General features: G+C 35.6%; 1 protein-coding gene across 4 annotated transcripts in view; it reads right to left on the reverse strand.

Moving 5' to 3' along the window:
• Positions 1–18,077, reverse strand: part of Ptbp2 (polypyrimidine tract binding protein 2) — a 65,722-nt gene that overhangs the window by 18,675 nt on the left and 28,970 nt on the right. For all 4 annotated transcript variants that reach the window (XM_036189522.1, XM_036189521.1, XM_036189519.1 and 1 more), the window contains exons 6-8: positions 9,906–10,070; positions 9,708–9,818; positions 2,022–2,217 (exon numbers count right to left, since the gene is read on the reverse strand). In XM_036189522.1, coding sequence (XP_036045415.1) covers positions 2,022–2,217; positions 9,708–9,818; positions 9,906–10,070 — 472 coding nt within the window. The remainder of the gene's footprint in view (positions 1–2,021; positions 2,218–9,707; positions 9,819–9,905; positions 10,071–18,077) is intronic.

The raw sequence follows: 18,077 nt of genomic DNA on the forward strand, positions 1-18,077 counted from the left end.
GAGTTAAAGTGAAAAGCCCACTTACAAATGCAGAACAATTAAAACGAGTAGAGATGACAGAAAATGTAAAGCAAGCTTAATTCCTCATATCTAACCAGGAACTCACCACTAAGGAGCTCCAGGGATCCTCCCATCTCTTCCCGCCCCTCTCTACTCTAACCCTGCGGTTACAAAGGGCCATCATTGTGAAGGCTTCTTCTTACCAAAGTACCTTGGGATTCATGCTTAGTACCTCATGCCAACAGAGAAAGCACTTTACCAATTGAGTCATATCCTCAGTTCATTTTATGAAAGATTTGTGTGTGAAAAATTTTTCACCAAAGCCTTAAGATCACCACAAAAAGTTATACAAGTTGTACATTCCACAGAAACTTCCAGATGACTTCAAAATATACCTCTACTCAGGAGATACACACACACACACACACACACACACACACACACACACACACACACTCACAGTCACACACAGCTTCTTAGAATCCTATCATGTTATATATAAACAATGTTTTAATGGAAGTCTTTTGGTATTTTACCCTCAATTTTTTTTTCTTTAAGAAATGGTAAATGATTTTTTTAACTTTCTTAGAGACTACAAAATCATTACGCCCTACCTTCTTTATTTCACTATTTATGATTTCACTAATATATCTGTCAAGTACTTAGAAGAATGCCTAAGACCCACAAGCTTCTCAATTACAGGTCCTTTTTCTTGTTTTGTACAAGTTCTGTCAAGCAAAGAGTTAAAAGCAAAAGCTATCATTATTATGGTCTCAATCTTGACTCTGTCACTAACCTATGAATTAATAAGGCTTTAAGCAGACCCACACAGCAAATGAAGATTCTGAAAGGACATCGCCAGCAACCCAACGCTACCTACTATTCAGTCACAGTAAGCAGCAATGGTTCATTCAGCTAGAGACACCAAAGAAGGGCTCAGTTTTTATGATCATTAGAACTAACCTCAAGTAATAATAAATATTACTCATTTCACATACATACCAATCATTTTACATATTTGCAAGTGGATGTGGTAGTTACATATCCATAGTTAAGTATTTTTACCATCTGTTTTTTAAAATGATAGACATAAACTAAAATACTAAGATCTACTTTCCCAATCTTGGATTCTCTCTAGATAGTAATCCTGAATTAAAGATAGTATTAGTGGGGGATAGAGATGGCTCAGTGGTTAAGAGCACTTGCTCTTGCGGAGGACCTGGGTCTAGCTCTTACAATTCACAAACCCCAGTTCCAGAGTATCTGATACCTTTTACAGGCATTGCACACATATGATACACAAACATACATACAGAAAAAATATCCAGACATAAATAAAAACGAAGGTAATACTACAAATACCAAAATAAAAATGCTCAAAACACACCAAATTCAAAACTATTAAATTCTGACACATAAATCAGTTTGCTTATTTTAACTTAAAAATTTTTCTCCAATCTTCAGTCTATCAATTACTAGGTGCTTATCTTTTACACTGTATTTTTACATAAGTAACACAGATCCATAGTGAAGATTAAAGAAAGAACAATACACATTTTATGGAAAAATCCTCAAATATAATTTTTCAAGATTTATGATGCAATACATTTTCAAAAACCTATGTTAATACTTTGTTTCTCACACTGCTAACACAATTAGATCAACCCTAAGAAGTAGGCATAAAGGCCTTAGGCTTAGACAGCGTATATGAAACATATATATTTTAATGAACTTAACATTCTTTTTCATTCCAGTCTTCTTTCGTTTTAGGAGAGTTGCATGAGGTCAAAATGTGGTGATAAAAAGGGGATAAAATGAATAGCTTTTAATTATACTTAACAAGTTAAAGGCTTCCTTGTAATAGAACTCATATAACCTGAACAGACAAAAACAAAACTCATAAAATAGGAACATAGTTTGTTAAGGTTTAATATATAAAATCAATTATACTTACAGCAGTTTAACAGGTACTTTCCCACCGAACAATGGAAGTAAGGCGGTATAGACAGTAAAAATCATACCTAAAAGGGATGTCTCCTTGGCAAATGCTGCAGCAATAGCTGGGTCTAACGCAGGCTGGCCATCTCCAGATGGAAGGTCAGGTCGAGTATAATCCCTACTTTTATCATTGTTGTATTTTACATTCAAATTCACAAGTTTGGAAAAATCAATCCTTAGGGTACAGCAAGCATTATAAATATTTTGACCATCTAGGGCCTGTGAAAATGAATAAAATGTATCAACCATTTGCAATTTGATAATTAGCAAAAACAGGAAAAGGATTAAAATTTCATACATCAAGCCATGCTACTTCTAAATTTGTTAGTTTCTATCATTCACTGCCTTCATTAAATAGGAAATGCTACTTAACTCTAAAATATAACATTTCATCATCAATGCTAATACTTTCTAATAAAATAAAAAGCTGCTTAAAAAAAACCTGGTAATAGTTACACAGTCAACTTAATAGTATTTACTCATTTGAACAATATATTATACACACATTTCATTCAGGATGAACTAATATGCACTGATACAATTACTACCAAATGCCACACTGTATGAAGTTGCCTCATACCAAAATAAATGCAGCCCCAAGATTTGTAACAATTCCCATGAAATGAAGTAAAAATAAGTACTTCCATAAGATGGACTGTTTGACCTGAATCAGAGTATCTTGATGAAATTAGAAAAGCCAATGTCATTACAGGAAATTCTGGAATAAAAAGAGCGTCAAGTCTAGAGTTAAAAGCCTAGACTTATTTACATCACCCCTAAGACCACTATTTAATCCTGAGTATCAGTATAGTAACACAGAAAATAGAAATGATAAGGTCTACCAAGCTTCCTTACAGGGTTATTGCTGGGATTAAATAAAGGATGACATATGAAAGTTTATCATGAATTATTACTATTATAATTATGATTTATTGATGTTGTATGTCAATCTAACAGGTCTAATAAGATATGATATAGAAACAAACTATAAATGGGAACAGTGAGTTAATTTTCATTAAAAGAATGAAAAAGTCTTATGGAAAAACGTAAACTTCTATAAGTTGGTGAGGTGTATAAAGTATATAGAGTTTGGAATTCATTCAAAACATTAAAATATTCTCACTTTCTGCAAAAACTATCCTTTCCCTTCAATCTACAAAAATTTTACAACTACTGATCTGAAAAGCAGCAAAAGATCACAGGGCTGGTGGAAACTAACTTACAGGCAGCTCACACATCATGACAAATTCCATTTGGATCAAGCAAATCAATCACATAAAGTAGTCTATACCACATAAAAGTAGACACCAAACATATCAACTTTATCAACAATTTAATGTAAAAGAATCCAACATCCTCCTGTGGAGGCAAATAACACATTAAATATAGGTATTCTTTCGCAGTAACGTCATTACTGTAAAGAGGATGTGAGCCAGGCGGCAGAATTTGTGATTTCTACGCAGTCTGAATGGTGTTGTTACTATCAGTGCTGTTGTGTCTACTAGCAGATGAATAGCCAAATTTTACTCTTAGGTAAACATTTAAACATTATCAGAGAGCACTGTAACTATTTGATTATTATTAAAGAGAAAATCTCACAAGAAGAGCTGGCTCGAATCACCATCCCTAGGTTAATGCTAACAGTACTGACAGAAATTACCAAATCTACAATAGACTTCTGAAAGCATTATTTTAAATTAAAGCAAAATTAAGGTAGAGTTCCAAATTATCCATAATCAATGTAGCAATTGTTTCAATACCCTGAAGAAGCAATTTTAACTTTTAGGAAATAGCTGTAAGTAGGTGAAAGATACAGTTACACATAGACTGGTAAGAGCTGGAGAAACACCCATGCAAAATTTAAATTATAATTGTGAACAACAAAAGAGAGCAAAAAAGAAATCCAGACATTTCAAAAGGTGCCCAAAGTAAAGTGACTATAAGTAAGGGAGAAAGAAAATTCTTATTAAAAAAAAAATTATGCAAGCTCTATTTCAAGCTGAATTTACAATCCCAAGAAAGAAGTGATACACAAACCCGTCCTGTGATGCAGCCTTCAGGAATGCAATGATCTGGCTTGAGCAAACATTACTGGCATTTAAAGTTCAAGATAACTTGTAGCAAACAAAGACTTCTCAATGTTCCTACTTTCAATAAAGTTAAGATACTAAGCAAAAGTAATCCGGAAAAATTTGCCACAGAAAATTTAAATTTATAGATCAAACACAAGCATTAAAATGAAATTAAAATGTTAAAACATAGAATGTACAATAACAACAATACAATGAAATATGCAGATACTTCCATGTTTACTATTTGTACTTTAGTTTTCACGAGAGACTGCTGGGCATAAGAGTTAGCAGGTGCTTTAGGAAGGCTCTAAGTTTACTCCAAGTTCTATGAATATGTTACTGTCCAGTTGTTAGCATGTGAGGAAAAAAAGTTACTCATCAAGAATATAAAATAGGGCTTTTAACAGTAATTAAGTAGTTCAAATCAACTATCTGCAACAAAACTCTGCACTAGATTATGTATAATTCTTTAAAATCAATCCATTATAAATTCTTAAAAAAGGTAGAATGCATCATGTTATAAACTGAAAGGAAGTATTAAGCAAATTTAAGCAAACTGCTCACAAAGTATGATCACATTAGGTCTCTCAAAACATCTACATAAAACAGTGAGTTCTTTGTAAGAAGGACTGAGGGACATGATCTTAGTGCTACAACCATCTCAGTTTTACTGTTGCTGTCCTAATAAAAGCTGAAATGTAACCCACAAGTATGCAAAAGATTCTAGAAGACACAGCACCATTATCTAGTATCTACAAGGAAGACATGTTCATGAGAAGCTATATCTAAGAAAAACAAAAGAACAGTTGCTACTCACACACTGGTGTTAAAACTTAGATGCAAAAAAAAAAATCACCTTTAAAGGCCCAAGTAAAAAGGAGATTCTATCACATATCTTGCTATTTAAATGGTTATTTACATGCATCAATTAGTTTTATTCATTCCAGTTTAAAACTGTTCTTAGAAAGCCAATGGAAAGAGTATCTTTGCTTTCCCAGTACACTACATGAGTTTCCTTACATAATTATGAAGACCATTTACTTTATGATAACTAGGATTGTTGTTATGGCTTCAGTTTATCACCTTAAATGTCAATGCTCAATAAACACAGCAAAGAACAAAGTGGACACAGTATCCACTCATACTAACAGAAAAAGTCCTTTAAGAAATAATTATGAAGCCGGACGGTGGTGACACACACCTTTAATTCTAGCACTCGGAAAGCAGAGGCAGACAGATCTCTGTGAGTTCGAGGCCAGCATGGGCTACCGAGTGAGCTCCAGGACAGGCACCGAAACTATACAGAGAAACCCTGTCTCGATAAACCAAAAAAAAAAGGGGGGGGGAAATAATTATGAAGATCTAATCTAGTTAAAAGTACAACATGGGAAGCGTTCTCCACAAAGAAATTTCTAAGCTGCAATTTGGTTAAAAGAAACAAACAAACAAAAAACTCAGTTGAAGCTGTGTAAAAGATGAAAAGAAGTATTAGCAAATGGAATAGCAACTATAAGCCTCCAAGATCAGAGAACGCACACCTGCACAGTATTTAAAGAAGTCTAACATAGATGAAAAAGGAGGAAATGAGACTTGAGAAATAAGAGGCCATTTAATCTCCTAAACCATGCTAATGACTATAGGCTTTATCCTAAGGACAAAAGGTAGTCACTGAAGGACATTAGGAGTGTAAGTAATCTGACTAAGTTGATATCATCATCTATTCTGTGAAAAAATACTGGGAACGGCATACAATCTTGAACTGGTGGGTTTCAGCAAAAAACCACGGACACTAAGGTAGACATTTGCAAGAGGATGATGTCTTGATGGCTTAGACCAGACCAATGCTACTCTGACTTTTGGTCAAGGACCAGTAGCTCAGGTCATTCTGCATAAAATGAATTTGTGTAGAAAATTCTGTCAGTACCAAATGGACATGCTATTCTCTAACTATCTATGTCACCTAAGGATTTTACTGTCACCTATGGCTTAAAGAAGCTTCTTTTGCCCCAGCATCATGCCTGCCTTCCTTGCTGCATGCTCCCTTTCATGATGGTCACGGACTCTACTCTAATCCTCTGGAACTAGAAGTTTTCAATAAAGTCTTCCACAAGTTGCCCTGGTCCTGGTGTCTGTTCACAAACTAGAAAAGAAATTAAGGCCCTTATTCCTATAAACAACCGTTTACATACACTCCTGTAAGTGACCATGATGATATTCACACATGGGACATACATGCTCGCGAATGCACATATGCACACAAGAAGATTGACATCAAGTAGAAAGGGGACTAGTATGGAAGTGGAAAGGGATAAACAGGAAACGTAGGGGAACAAGAAAGCGTGATAAGAATGGGTGAGTATGATTAAAATACATTATATGCAGATATGAAAATGCTGTAACAAAGGCTGTATGTACAATTAAAACTAGAGAGAAAATATACACCTTTACTTGTTTATAAACACACAAAACATTATATCATCATCAGCACAAAGTAAACTATAGCTACAAGTATGATTTTGCACATTAGTATAAGTTAAAAAAAAAAAAAAACAGAAAAAAGGATTTTTAGCAACACCTGTTTAAACTAGGATGGAAACAGTTGAAGGACACAGTGAACAAGAATTTAGGAATCAGACCGAGTATCTGGAAATAGGATGGCAGGAAAGAATAACTCCAAGTTTTCTGGCTTGTTAATGAGAACAATGCTGGCATCTTGTGGGATGAGACACAGGGAATACAAGAAGTTGCACTGAACATTCTAAGTCTGAAAGTGTACAATGATTGGCTAGATTCCTAGTCTAGGTCTTTTAGTAAAGTTCTGAGCTACAGAAGTTAATGTAAGCATTAATCTAAGCTGTGAAGTCTGCCAAACAGAAGTGGGGTGTCAGAAGGGGAAAAGAGAGCTGGAAAGGTAGGAGAAAAGTAAAAAGTGTCAGAGACCAGAGGGAAAAAAACTAAGAAAAGTGGGGTTCACAGTATATACAGTATTACCTATAGGTTAAGCAAGACAAAGACTGGAAACTACTACTGAAACTGAACTATTCTAATGACCACTGCTAACAGTTGAAGGGTAGTTTGGGTAAACAGGGATGAAACAAAATTACAGTAGACAGAGAAATCAGGAGGACAGAAAAGATATAAGCAGCGAACAGCTTTCTTAAGTCCGATTATAAAGGAAAATAGCAAGAAAGGATGGTGGATGGAGAGACATGTAGAGCAGTAGAATCAGCAAGATCTGAAGTAAATTCACTAGAACCGGGCACACTTGAAATCCTGGTGATTAAGCAGTTGAAATGAAAAAATAAAAGTCAAAGTAGATAAGACAATTATCCATTATTACTAAGACAGCCTGAGGTGGCAAAGAATGAGATCTATAGAGCTGTTCTTTACTGACTTTAGATAAGTGCTGAAATAAGCCTTTTATTAGAAAGACAGGTGTTAAGTATCAGATTTTGCTAGAAACTACTAGAATACTTATCTGAGATTTTAAAAGCCTGTGACACACGAGAGTGAGGAGGCACAGTAAAGTGTAAAAACTCTGATACTGTGTAGAACAGAGTATTACTGACTAAAAGGATATGAAAAGATTTCCCCATGAATGACTACTTTCTGATCACACCAACAAAACATAAAGCACTTTCATCTGTCTGATGAGTGATAGTATGTAATATACTCTAGGTACACCATTGAAGGCATGAAGAACGTAGATTGTTAGAATCATCAAAAGGTTTCCCATGTTGTTTATACGACAAGAAAATAGGGCAAGTTAGTATGGAAAGTGAATACCTTTTTCCTTCTCCAATAGGTTCAGCAACTAGAATGCATACTTAAGAAAGTATATTACTCAGCTAGGTGGTGGTGGCCCACGCCTTTAATCCTAGCACATGAGAGGCAGAGGCAGGTGGATCTCTGTGAATCTGAGGTGAGCCTGGTCTACAGAGTAAGTTCCAGGACAGCCAGGGATACACAGAGAAACCTTGTCTCAAAAAAAAAGTATTACTCTTAAAATTTTCACTTTAGACTTCTATCTTCTTTAGTGAAAACTTTAGTGAGCATATGTAAATAATCACAAATGTATGTGGCTGGATGCTTATCTGCACAAAAGTATATATATAACAATTGTGATTCTTTACCATGATATTCAATGTTGACTATAGATTACTTCAGACAAGATACACAGAACACCTATTTTCTCTGTAACAAATGTTGCATAAATTCTCATCAAACTCCAGTTCATTGATCCTTTGTCAATATTTTCCTCTGGATTAGGCAGACTAAGAGACACACACAGACACAAACAAATAATACAAATCAAGAAAATATATACCATTTACAAATACATTCGACATTGTGGAAAAATGCAATCAAAACCACAGTTTCTAGTCACTCCAATAGTTTTAATTTCATACCACATAAATTTTTGGTAACTTAATAATATAAAAACTTTCCAGCCGATGGTGGTGACACACATCTTTAATCCCAGCACTTAGGAGGCAGAGGCAGGCCAGCCTGGGCTACAAGAGTGAGTTCCAGAAAAGGCTACACAGAGAAATCCTATCTCGAAAAACGAAAGAAAAAAAGAAAAAACTTTCCAAAGTTGGGAAGCAAAGCACGTGAAGATTAATTATTTTGGACAAGAAAATTTTAATAGTTAACTGGTATCTGAAAAGCATAGTGAAATAAGATTATATAACCTGAGAACAAGTAGGTTAAGACTGAAAAGCTGAAAAGTAATATACCTCTTTAAATCTTAACACTGTTTTATATTAAGAAAAGTGAGAAGATGCTGTATAACAACTATGCCATTCTTACTAATAAAGTCTTTTTGCTGCTATCTGAAGTATTTTTTTTACTGGCCAAATCTGATATAGTAGGTGAAAGAAAATGAAAACAAAAAACTGGTCCAACTTTTACATGGGTAATCTTGATCTGAAGGAATCAATGTAGAAGAGAACATGATCAATGTGAAAATAAAAAAATTAAAAGTAAAAAAAATATTAGGTTGAGACTAGATAAAGAGTTGACTTAACAATTTTGTAACATTAAAGTCAATATGAATTTTTGATCGTTTTTAAATTAAATGAGATAATAAGCCAAAAGAAGTTAAACAGTAAAAACAATTGAATAAATTACACAGAAAGATTTAGGCATTTGGAACAAAAGTATTGTATGCGCTTCCAATGGCATCAGGACAAATGGTCATTTTACTTCTCTATAGTCTCTTACCTTCCATATCTAAAAATGAAAATAAAAATAAATGATATGAATAAAACACAGACTAAGAATCTAAAAAAATCTTAGGAATTCTTTTAAAACTGTGTAAGATACAATGTAACTAGAGCTGATCAGAATGTCTGCATGCACTACATCTATATTCAAGTATCTGAACCAAACTACCTTGAAAAGTTACTATCACATCCCTACCAAAAGGTATATAACACTGTGTGCACGCACAACACAACCCCACCGTCTTACCAACATCGGAGAGTTTTGTACCAAACTGCACACATACATAACACAAGCCTATGTTACAGACAACTATGACAGCTATAGTTATTCTTAAAAATCAATTCTAAGTTAAATTAATACTGAAAGTCAATGAAAAACACATCACTATCCCAAGAGGCTCAAACTTACTAGTTTTGCTTGTTGAGCATTTACTGGATCACCATACTGGAGCAAAGCCTGAAACTGGTTATTTTTTGTAAATGTGATTATCTTCAATACAGCACCAAACTTAGAAAATATCTGTGAAAACATTTAAATCAAAGCATTATTTCCAACTATAGTATTTCTTCCAGCTATAAGCAAGTGTGCAAATTATACGACACTTACTTGGTGAAGGACATCAAGTGTCACAGGGTAGTACATATTGTCAATAATTATTCTAAGTACTGGACTCTGGGCTGGAGTCACTGCATTCTCGCTGACTGTGGTGCCACTAAGAGGCGCATTTGCTGTCTGGACAGCTGTCACAGCTTGAAGAACTGCTTGAGCACGCTGAAATTGACAGACAAGGAGTTTAGCAGCTCAGCCATTATTCCCACTTACATTTTGTTACATATCATACTACTATCTCTTTATACTTCAAGTATTATACTATATATGTTTCAACACAGTCACCTAAGCACTCTGGCATCAATGCTGACACAGATAGGCAATGCCATTTATTTAAAAAAAAATCAAAAACAAAAACAAAAACAAACAAACAAAAAAACCAAACCTGGATAGATGTTTACAACCAGAGACATTTAAAGACAAACTCAGAATTACAAAACTTTAACTCCATATTATTCACTTCTATGAAACAGGTACACTGCAGGAAAGGGACTATTAGTGATCTTTCACAAAAATTATCATTAACCTTATTATTTCTAATCTAAACTTAGCAATTGGACACTGGGGATTAAAAATAAGTATTTTTTTCATATTAATACTATAAAATTTTCTGAGCAGACATTAATGTAGTCTCCCAGAGGCCAGACCAGATCTAGGAAACCCAGTCTGTACCCGCTCCCCTGGCTTCCATATCCTGGTCTACAACTCTGTAAGAAGACTTAGGTCTTACCAAAGGCCAGGCCAGATCTAGGGTCTTATAGCCCCACAAACCCAGAAGGGACACCCTACTGTACCCAGAGACAGGATACTCACCAGAACCCTTGGCCATTTAGGCCAGAAGACCAGAGAGAAAAGAGAAGCCAAGGAACAAAACACTCATCCAACAAAGATAAACACAAGAATCAACACCTAGACCTAAAATCATCCCAAATCTAGATGCCTAAGTGCCACAATCAATAAGAAAGAAAAGGCAATCAAACAGAAAAGGCAATATGGCATCACCAGAGCCCACCTATCCTACAACAGCAAGACTTGAACAATCCAATACAGCTGAAGCACAAGAAAAAGACTTTATGAAGATGATAGAGATCCTTAAAAAAGATACAAAGAAATCTCTTAAAGAAACTAAGGAAAAGGGCTGGAGAGATAGCTCAGAGATTAAGAGCCACTGGCTGCTCTCCCAGAGGTCCTGAGTTCAATTCCCAGCAACCACATGTGGCTCACAGCCATCTGTAATGAGATCTGGTGCCCTCTTCTGTATACATAATAAATAAATAAATCTTTAAAAAAATAAAATAAAACAAGAAACTAAAACTGTTCAAGACCTGAAAATGGAAATAGAAGCAATAAAGGAAACACAAACGGAGGGAATCCTGGAGATGGAAAATGTGGATAAGCGAACAGGAACTACAGATGCAAGCATTACCAACAGATACACCACAGATACAAGAGATGGAAGAGAGACTCTCAAGCACTAAAGACACAACAGACGAAATAGATTCATCAGCCAAAGAAAATATTAAACCTAAAAAATTCCTAACACAAAACATCCAGGAAATCTGGGACACTAAGAAAAGACCAACCATAAGAATAATAGGAATAGAAGAAGAAATCCAGATCAAAACTCCAGAGAATACATTTAACAAAATCATGGAAGAAAAATTCCCCAATCAAAATAAGGACATGCCTTTAAAGGTACAAGAAGCTTACAGAACACCAGAGATTGGGTCAGAAAAGAAAATCCCCTCGCCTCGTAACAATCAAAACACTAAACATACAGAACAAAGAAAGAATAACAGCAGAGGAAAAAAGGCAAGTAACATATAAAGGCAAACCTATTAGAATCACACCCAACTTCAATGGAGACCCGAATTGATGTCTTACAGACTCTAAGAGACCACAAATGTCAGGCCAGACTACTATATCCATCAAAACTGTCAATAACCATAGATGAAGAAAACAAGATATTTTATGACAAAGTCAAAATTAAACAATATCTATCCACAAACCCAGCCCTACAAAAGGTACCAGAAAGAAAACTCCCAACAGAAAGTAAACTACACTCACAAAAACACCAGCACCATCCAGACAGACAGATAGACAGAAACAGACACAGAACACACACACACAATCACCACCACCAACAAAGTAACAGGAGTTAACAATCACTGGTCATTTATTAACCTCAGTATCAATAAACTCAATTCACCAATAAAAAGACATGAGCTAACACACTGGGTACGAAAACAGGATCCAACATTTTACTGAATACAAGAAACATACATCAATATCAAAGTAAAGAGTAAAGGGTTGGAAAAAGATTTTCTAATCAAATGGACCTTAGAAGCAGGCTGGCGTAGCTATCCTAATATTTAAAAAAACAGACTTCCAACCAAAATTAATCAAGAGATGGAGAAGGGCATTTCATACTCATCAAAGGAAAAATCCAACAAGATAATGTCTCAGTTCTGAACATCTATGCCCCAAATGTGAGGGCACCCACATTTGTAAAAGAAACATTACTAAAGCTTAAATCATACATAGAATCCCACATCATAATAGTGGGAGAATTTAACATCCCATTCTCACCAATGGGCAGGTCATCCAGACAGAAACTAAACAGAGAAATAACAGAACTAACAGAAGTTATGACTCAAATGGACCTAACAGACTATTTATATCTACAGACTATTTCACCCAAACACAAAAGAATTATCTTCTCAGCACTGCATGAAACCTTCTCCAAAATTGACCATATACTCGGCCACAAAGCAAGTCACAACAGATACAAACAGACAAACAGACAAAACTGAAACAACCCCCTAACCCCTTTTATCTTATCAGTCCACCATGAATTAAAGCTGCATCTTCAACAATAGAAACTCATTCAAAACTACAAACTCATGAAAACTGAACAACTCTCTCTCTACTGAGTTACCACTGGGTCAATGAAGAAATAAAGAAGCTAAAGACTTCTAGAATTCAGTGAAAATGAATGCACAACATACCCAAATTTATGAGACACAATGAAAGTGGTGTTAAGAGGAAAGTTCACAGACCTAAGTACCTTCATGAAGAATTTAGAGAGATCCCATACTAGCAATCTAACAGCACACTTAAAAGCACTAGAACAAAAAGAAACAGACACACCAAAGAGGTGTAGATTGCAGGAAATAATCAAACTGAGGGCTGAAATCAATAAAATAGAAACAAAGAAAACAATACAAAGAATCAGTGAAACAAAGAGTTGGTTCTTCAAGAAAATCAACAAGATAAAACAAACCCTTATCCAAACTAACTAAAAGACAAAGAATATCCAAATAAAATCAGAAATGAAAAAGGGGACATAACAACAGACACTGAGGATATCCAGAGACTCTATCAGGTCAGACTTTTCAAAAGCCTGTCTTCCACAAAATCGGAAAATCTAAAAGAAATGGACAATTTTCTCAATAGATACTACTTACCTAAGTTAATTCAAGATCAAATAAACAATTTAAATAGACTGATAACCCTTAAGGAAATACAAGCAGTTATTAAATGTCTCCCAACCAAAAAAAAGTCTAGGGCCAGATGGCTTGTAGTGCAGAATCCTACCATATTTTCAAAGAAGAGCTACTACAATACTCTTCAAATTATTGTACAAAATAGAAACAGAAGAAACATTGCCAAACTCTTTCTATGAGGCCACAGTCACCCTGATATCCAAACCATACAAAGATCCAACAAAAATGAGAATTACAGACCAATTTCATTCATGAACATAGATGTAAAAATACTCAATAAAATACCGGCAAACCAAATCCAAGAACACATCAAAAAAAATTATCACTATGACCAAGTAGGCTTCATCTCAGAAATGCATGGATCTGTCAATGTAATCCACTATATAAACAAACTGAAAGAAAAACAACAACAAAAACCTCACATAATTATCTTCTTAATCCTGAAAAAGCTTTTGACAAACCCCAACACCCTTTCATGATAAAAAGCCTTAGAGCAATCAGGGATACCAGGGACATACCTAAATAATAAAGGCAATTTACACCAAACCTATAGCTAACATCAAATTAAATGGTGAGAAATTCAAAGCATTCAACTAAAATCAGGAAAAAGACAAGTTTGCTCACTCTCTCCATATCTACTCAATATGAAATTCTAACTGGAGCATCAAGATAACTAAAGGAGTCCAAGGGGTTACAAATTGGAAAGAAAGAAGTCAAAGTATCATTATTCCCAGATGATATGACAGTATACATAAGCAACCCCAAAAACTCTACCAGGTAACTCCTCTAGCTGATAACACTTTTAGTCAAGTGACTGGATACAAGATTAATTCAACAAAATTGGTAGCCCTCCAATATGCAAATGATAAATGGGCTTAGAAAGAAATCAGAGAATCAATACCCTTTACAATAGCCTCAAATAATATAAAATATTCTTGGTGTACCTCTATCCAAGCAAGTGAAATAACATATGACAAGAAATTCCATTCTTTGAAGAAAGATATTGTAAAAGATATCAGAAGATGGAGAGATCTCACATGCTCATGGATCATAGGATTAAAAATGGCCATCTTACCAAAAGCAATCGACAGAATCAAGCAATAACCATCAAAAATCCCTACACAATTCTTTACACACCTTGAAAGAACAGTACTCAACTTCATATGGAAAAATAAAAATCCAGGATAGCTCAAATAATTATGTAAAACACAAGAACTTCAGAAAGTTATCACCATCCATGATTTCAAGCTCTACTACAGCGCTATAGTAATAAAAACCACATGGTATTGGTATAAAAACAGAGAGGCAAATCAATGAATTGAATCGAAGACCAAGATGTAAATCCACACACCTACAGACACCTGATTTCTGACAAGAAACCCAAAATTGTATGATGAAAAAAAAGGGAAGCATCTTCAACAAATGGTTCTGCTAGAATTGGATATCAGCATGTAGAAGCTTGCAAATCAATCTTTATCATCTTGTACAAAGTCAAGTCCAAGTGGATCAAAGACCTCAACATAAATCCAGTTACACTGAACCCAAAAGAGAGAGTGGGAAATAATCTTGAACACATTGGCATAGGAGACAATTTTCTAAACAGAATACCAATAGCACAGGCACAAAGATCAACAATTAATAAATGCGATCTCATGAAACTGAAGTTTCTGTAAGACGAAGGATACCATCAATAGGGCAAAATGACAGCCTACAAAATGGAAAAAAAATATTTACTAACCCTGTATCTGACAGAGGATTGATTTCCAAAGTATATAAAGAACCCAAGAAACTAGGTATCAACAAACCAAATAATCCAGTTTAAAAAATGAGGTACTAATCTAAAGAGAATTCTCAATCAAATAATCTCAAATGGCCGAGAAACACTTAAGGAGACTTCCAACATCCTTAGCCATCGGGGAAAATACAAATCAAAATGAATGAGATTCCATCTTACACCTGTCAGAATGACTAAGACCAAAAACACAAGTGACAGCTCGTGCTGGAGAGGATGTGGAGCTAAGGGAACACTTCTCCACTGCTGGTGGGAGTACAAATTTGTATAGCCACTTTGGAAGTCAGTGTGGTGGTTTCTCAGAAAACTGAGGATCCACAAGACCTAGCTTTACCGCTCTTGGTTATATACTCAGAGGATGCTCAATCATACCACAAGGACAGTTGCTCAACCATGTTCATAGCAGCTTTATGTAATAGCCAGAACCTGAAAACAACCTACATGTCCCTCAATTGAGGAATGGATAATGAAAATGTGGTACATTTACACAATGGAGTATTACTCAGCTGTTAAAAACAAGGACACAAGGAAATTTTAGGGCAAATGGATGGAACTAGAAAAAAAAACACAAAACAAAAACAAACAAACAAACATCCTGAGTGAGGTAACCCAGACCAGTAAAGACAAACATGGTATATACTCACTCATAAGTGGATACTAGCTATAAAATAAAGGCTAACTATACTACAAGCCACAGACTAGAGAGACTAGGTAACAAGGAGGGTTTTCATGGGGGACACCCAGATCTCCCTGAGAAGGGGAAAGAGGAGTAGACTGAGGGCAGGTGGGGATGAGAACATGAGCAGTCATTGTGTGTGTGGGGGGGGGGCGGTTAGGGGAGAAGAAGGGGGAGAGTACTGAAGAGGACTACTGGGAGGGGGTACTTTGGGGTCAGGTGGAAGCCTGGTGCAAGGGAATCTCCTAGGAGACTAAATGGAGGACCCCAGCCTAGACTTCTATCAATAGTGGATAAGTAGCCTGAACTGGCCATCTCTGATAGTTGATGGTACACATGGCTCCAGACACAGAGCTGATGGTAAACTGTACCACCGCCATGTTGGAAAGCTGAGGTGGGTGGAGCCAGCAGCCACAGTGGCGTTTCAGTCTTACAAAGATAGATATTACACAGAGAATCTGGTTTATGTTGTCTTTGGGATTTTTAACCACAAAAAAAGAGTTAAACAAATATGTAAATTTTAAAGGTACCTTGACTTCAAAATTTGGATATAAGGATATGTTGCTTTAGAAAGGAGTCTCTGCTTTTGTTTCCACAGAAAGCCAGAGGCTATGGATTTGTTCCAGATTAAGATACATCAGGTTTGATCAGCCAAGACCACCTCAAAGGTCTCCGATAACACCATGGCCCAGATGATCCAACATCCAAAATGGTTTCAAGGCAACTGGCTCAGAGGTTCACCCTAATGGACTACTCCATAATCCTAAAATTTTCTTTATGTCCCCATAAGATACAGCACCCTCCTCCAGCAGAAAGTAGTAAGAAAAACTACGCCCAATTTCCCAAAATTATCAAGCTGACTGTGGAGATGGAATTGACTCACTCCTTCTCTAAACCCAGACATATTACTAAAAAAAAAGGTTAAGAGATTCTTATGTCCCAAATCAGAAGAGCCCTCTCGTGTAGGACAGAGAAAAACCACTATTTTATTTAAAACAGGTTGATTATAAATGCAATCTTTTTCTAAAGATAAAAAGGGGATATGATATAGATATGATAGGATGAAAGGGTAGATTAATGAACTTACTTCTAAAGAGCAACAACTCATTTAAAATGTTTTACATTGGTATAGATTTTAGTCTATTGATACAAACTTAAAGTTAATTTTGTTATACTGTGTATATATTTCTACTCTTGTTTAAGGTATTATGTTTGTACAGCTCATTTTAAATTGAAATGGATAATTAAAAGTAGATTAATAATTAGTCATCTATGATAATCATACTCATAGCCATGTTAGTTAAGTCTTATAGATATAGAGATATTTCAGATAGACAGGTAATCCTCAAACACTTCAAAGGTCTACAGAATATGGCATTTAAAATATTTTTAAAATTTAGACTTTCTGGGCAGTGAGACATGTCTGCTCCTGGCAGCACCGATTTACTTCAGAGAGGAGGATGGGCATTGAAGACACTTCATATGGAGTTTGTCTTCACCTTGGCAAAAATAGCCATTTGGGCAAGAAACTGTTCTTGCCTGGACTGCTCGATCAACTAGACATACAGGACCCATAGAAAGGTGACCACTGAACTTTGCTTGACAAAATGGTCCTTCAGGTTCCTGCTTCGCAGAGGAAACTGCCAGACATTCTACAGGACACTGAGAAAAGTGACCGAGAGACTCTAGCCCTGTGGGCTGAAGACAAATGCCCCAACTTTACAAAGGAACATTAGGTGACTGTTCAGGCTGCCAGCTGTCTCTGTCTACTCTTGCAAGACTCCTGAAAAATGCTTACATCCTTCTCCCAGTTCTCAGGTAATATTATATCCTTCTGAGGTCTTTGATGTGGTTAAAGACTAGATAGTTATAATTTCCTCAGTTATGATAAAAGATAAGTTAGATATAAAACCTTAGACTCACAAATATAAGATAGATAGGATATCTTCTTTAATATTGTAACCGTAATTCTTGCTTGATAATTGTTTTGTTATATGTAATTGTACTATGTAAAAGTTAAAACCTTCCTTAAAAAAAAAAGAAAAGGGGAAGTGCTGTGGATATCGCTCTGTGTAAATAAAATTCTGATTGGCCAGTGGCCAGGCAGGAAGTATAGGCGGGACAAGAGAGAAGAGAATTCTGGGAGGTGGAAGGCTGGGGAAGATAGATACCGCCAGCCGCCGCCATGAAAAGCA

This window comes from Onychomys torridus, chromosome 6, assembly GCF_903995425.1.
Source record: "Onychomys torridus chromosome 6, mOncTor1.1, whole genome shotgun sequence".
Classification (NCBI taxonomy): domain Eukaryota; kingdom Metazoa; phylum Chordata; class Mammalia; order Rodentia; family Cricetidae; genus Onychomys; species Onychomys torridus.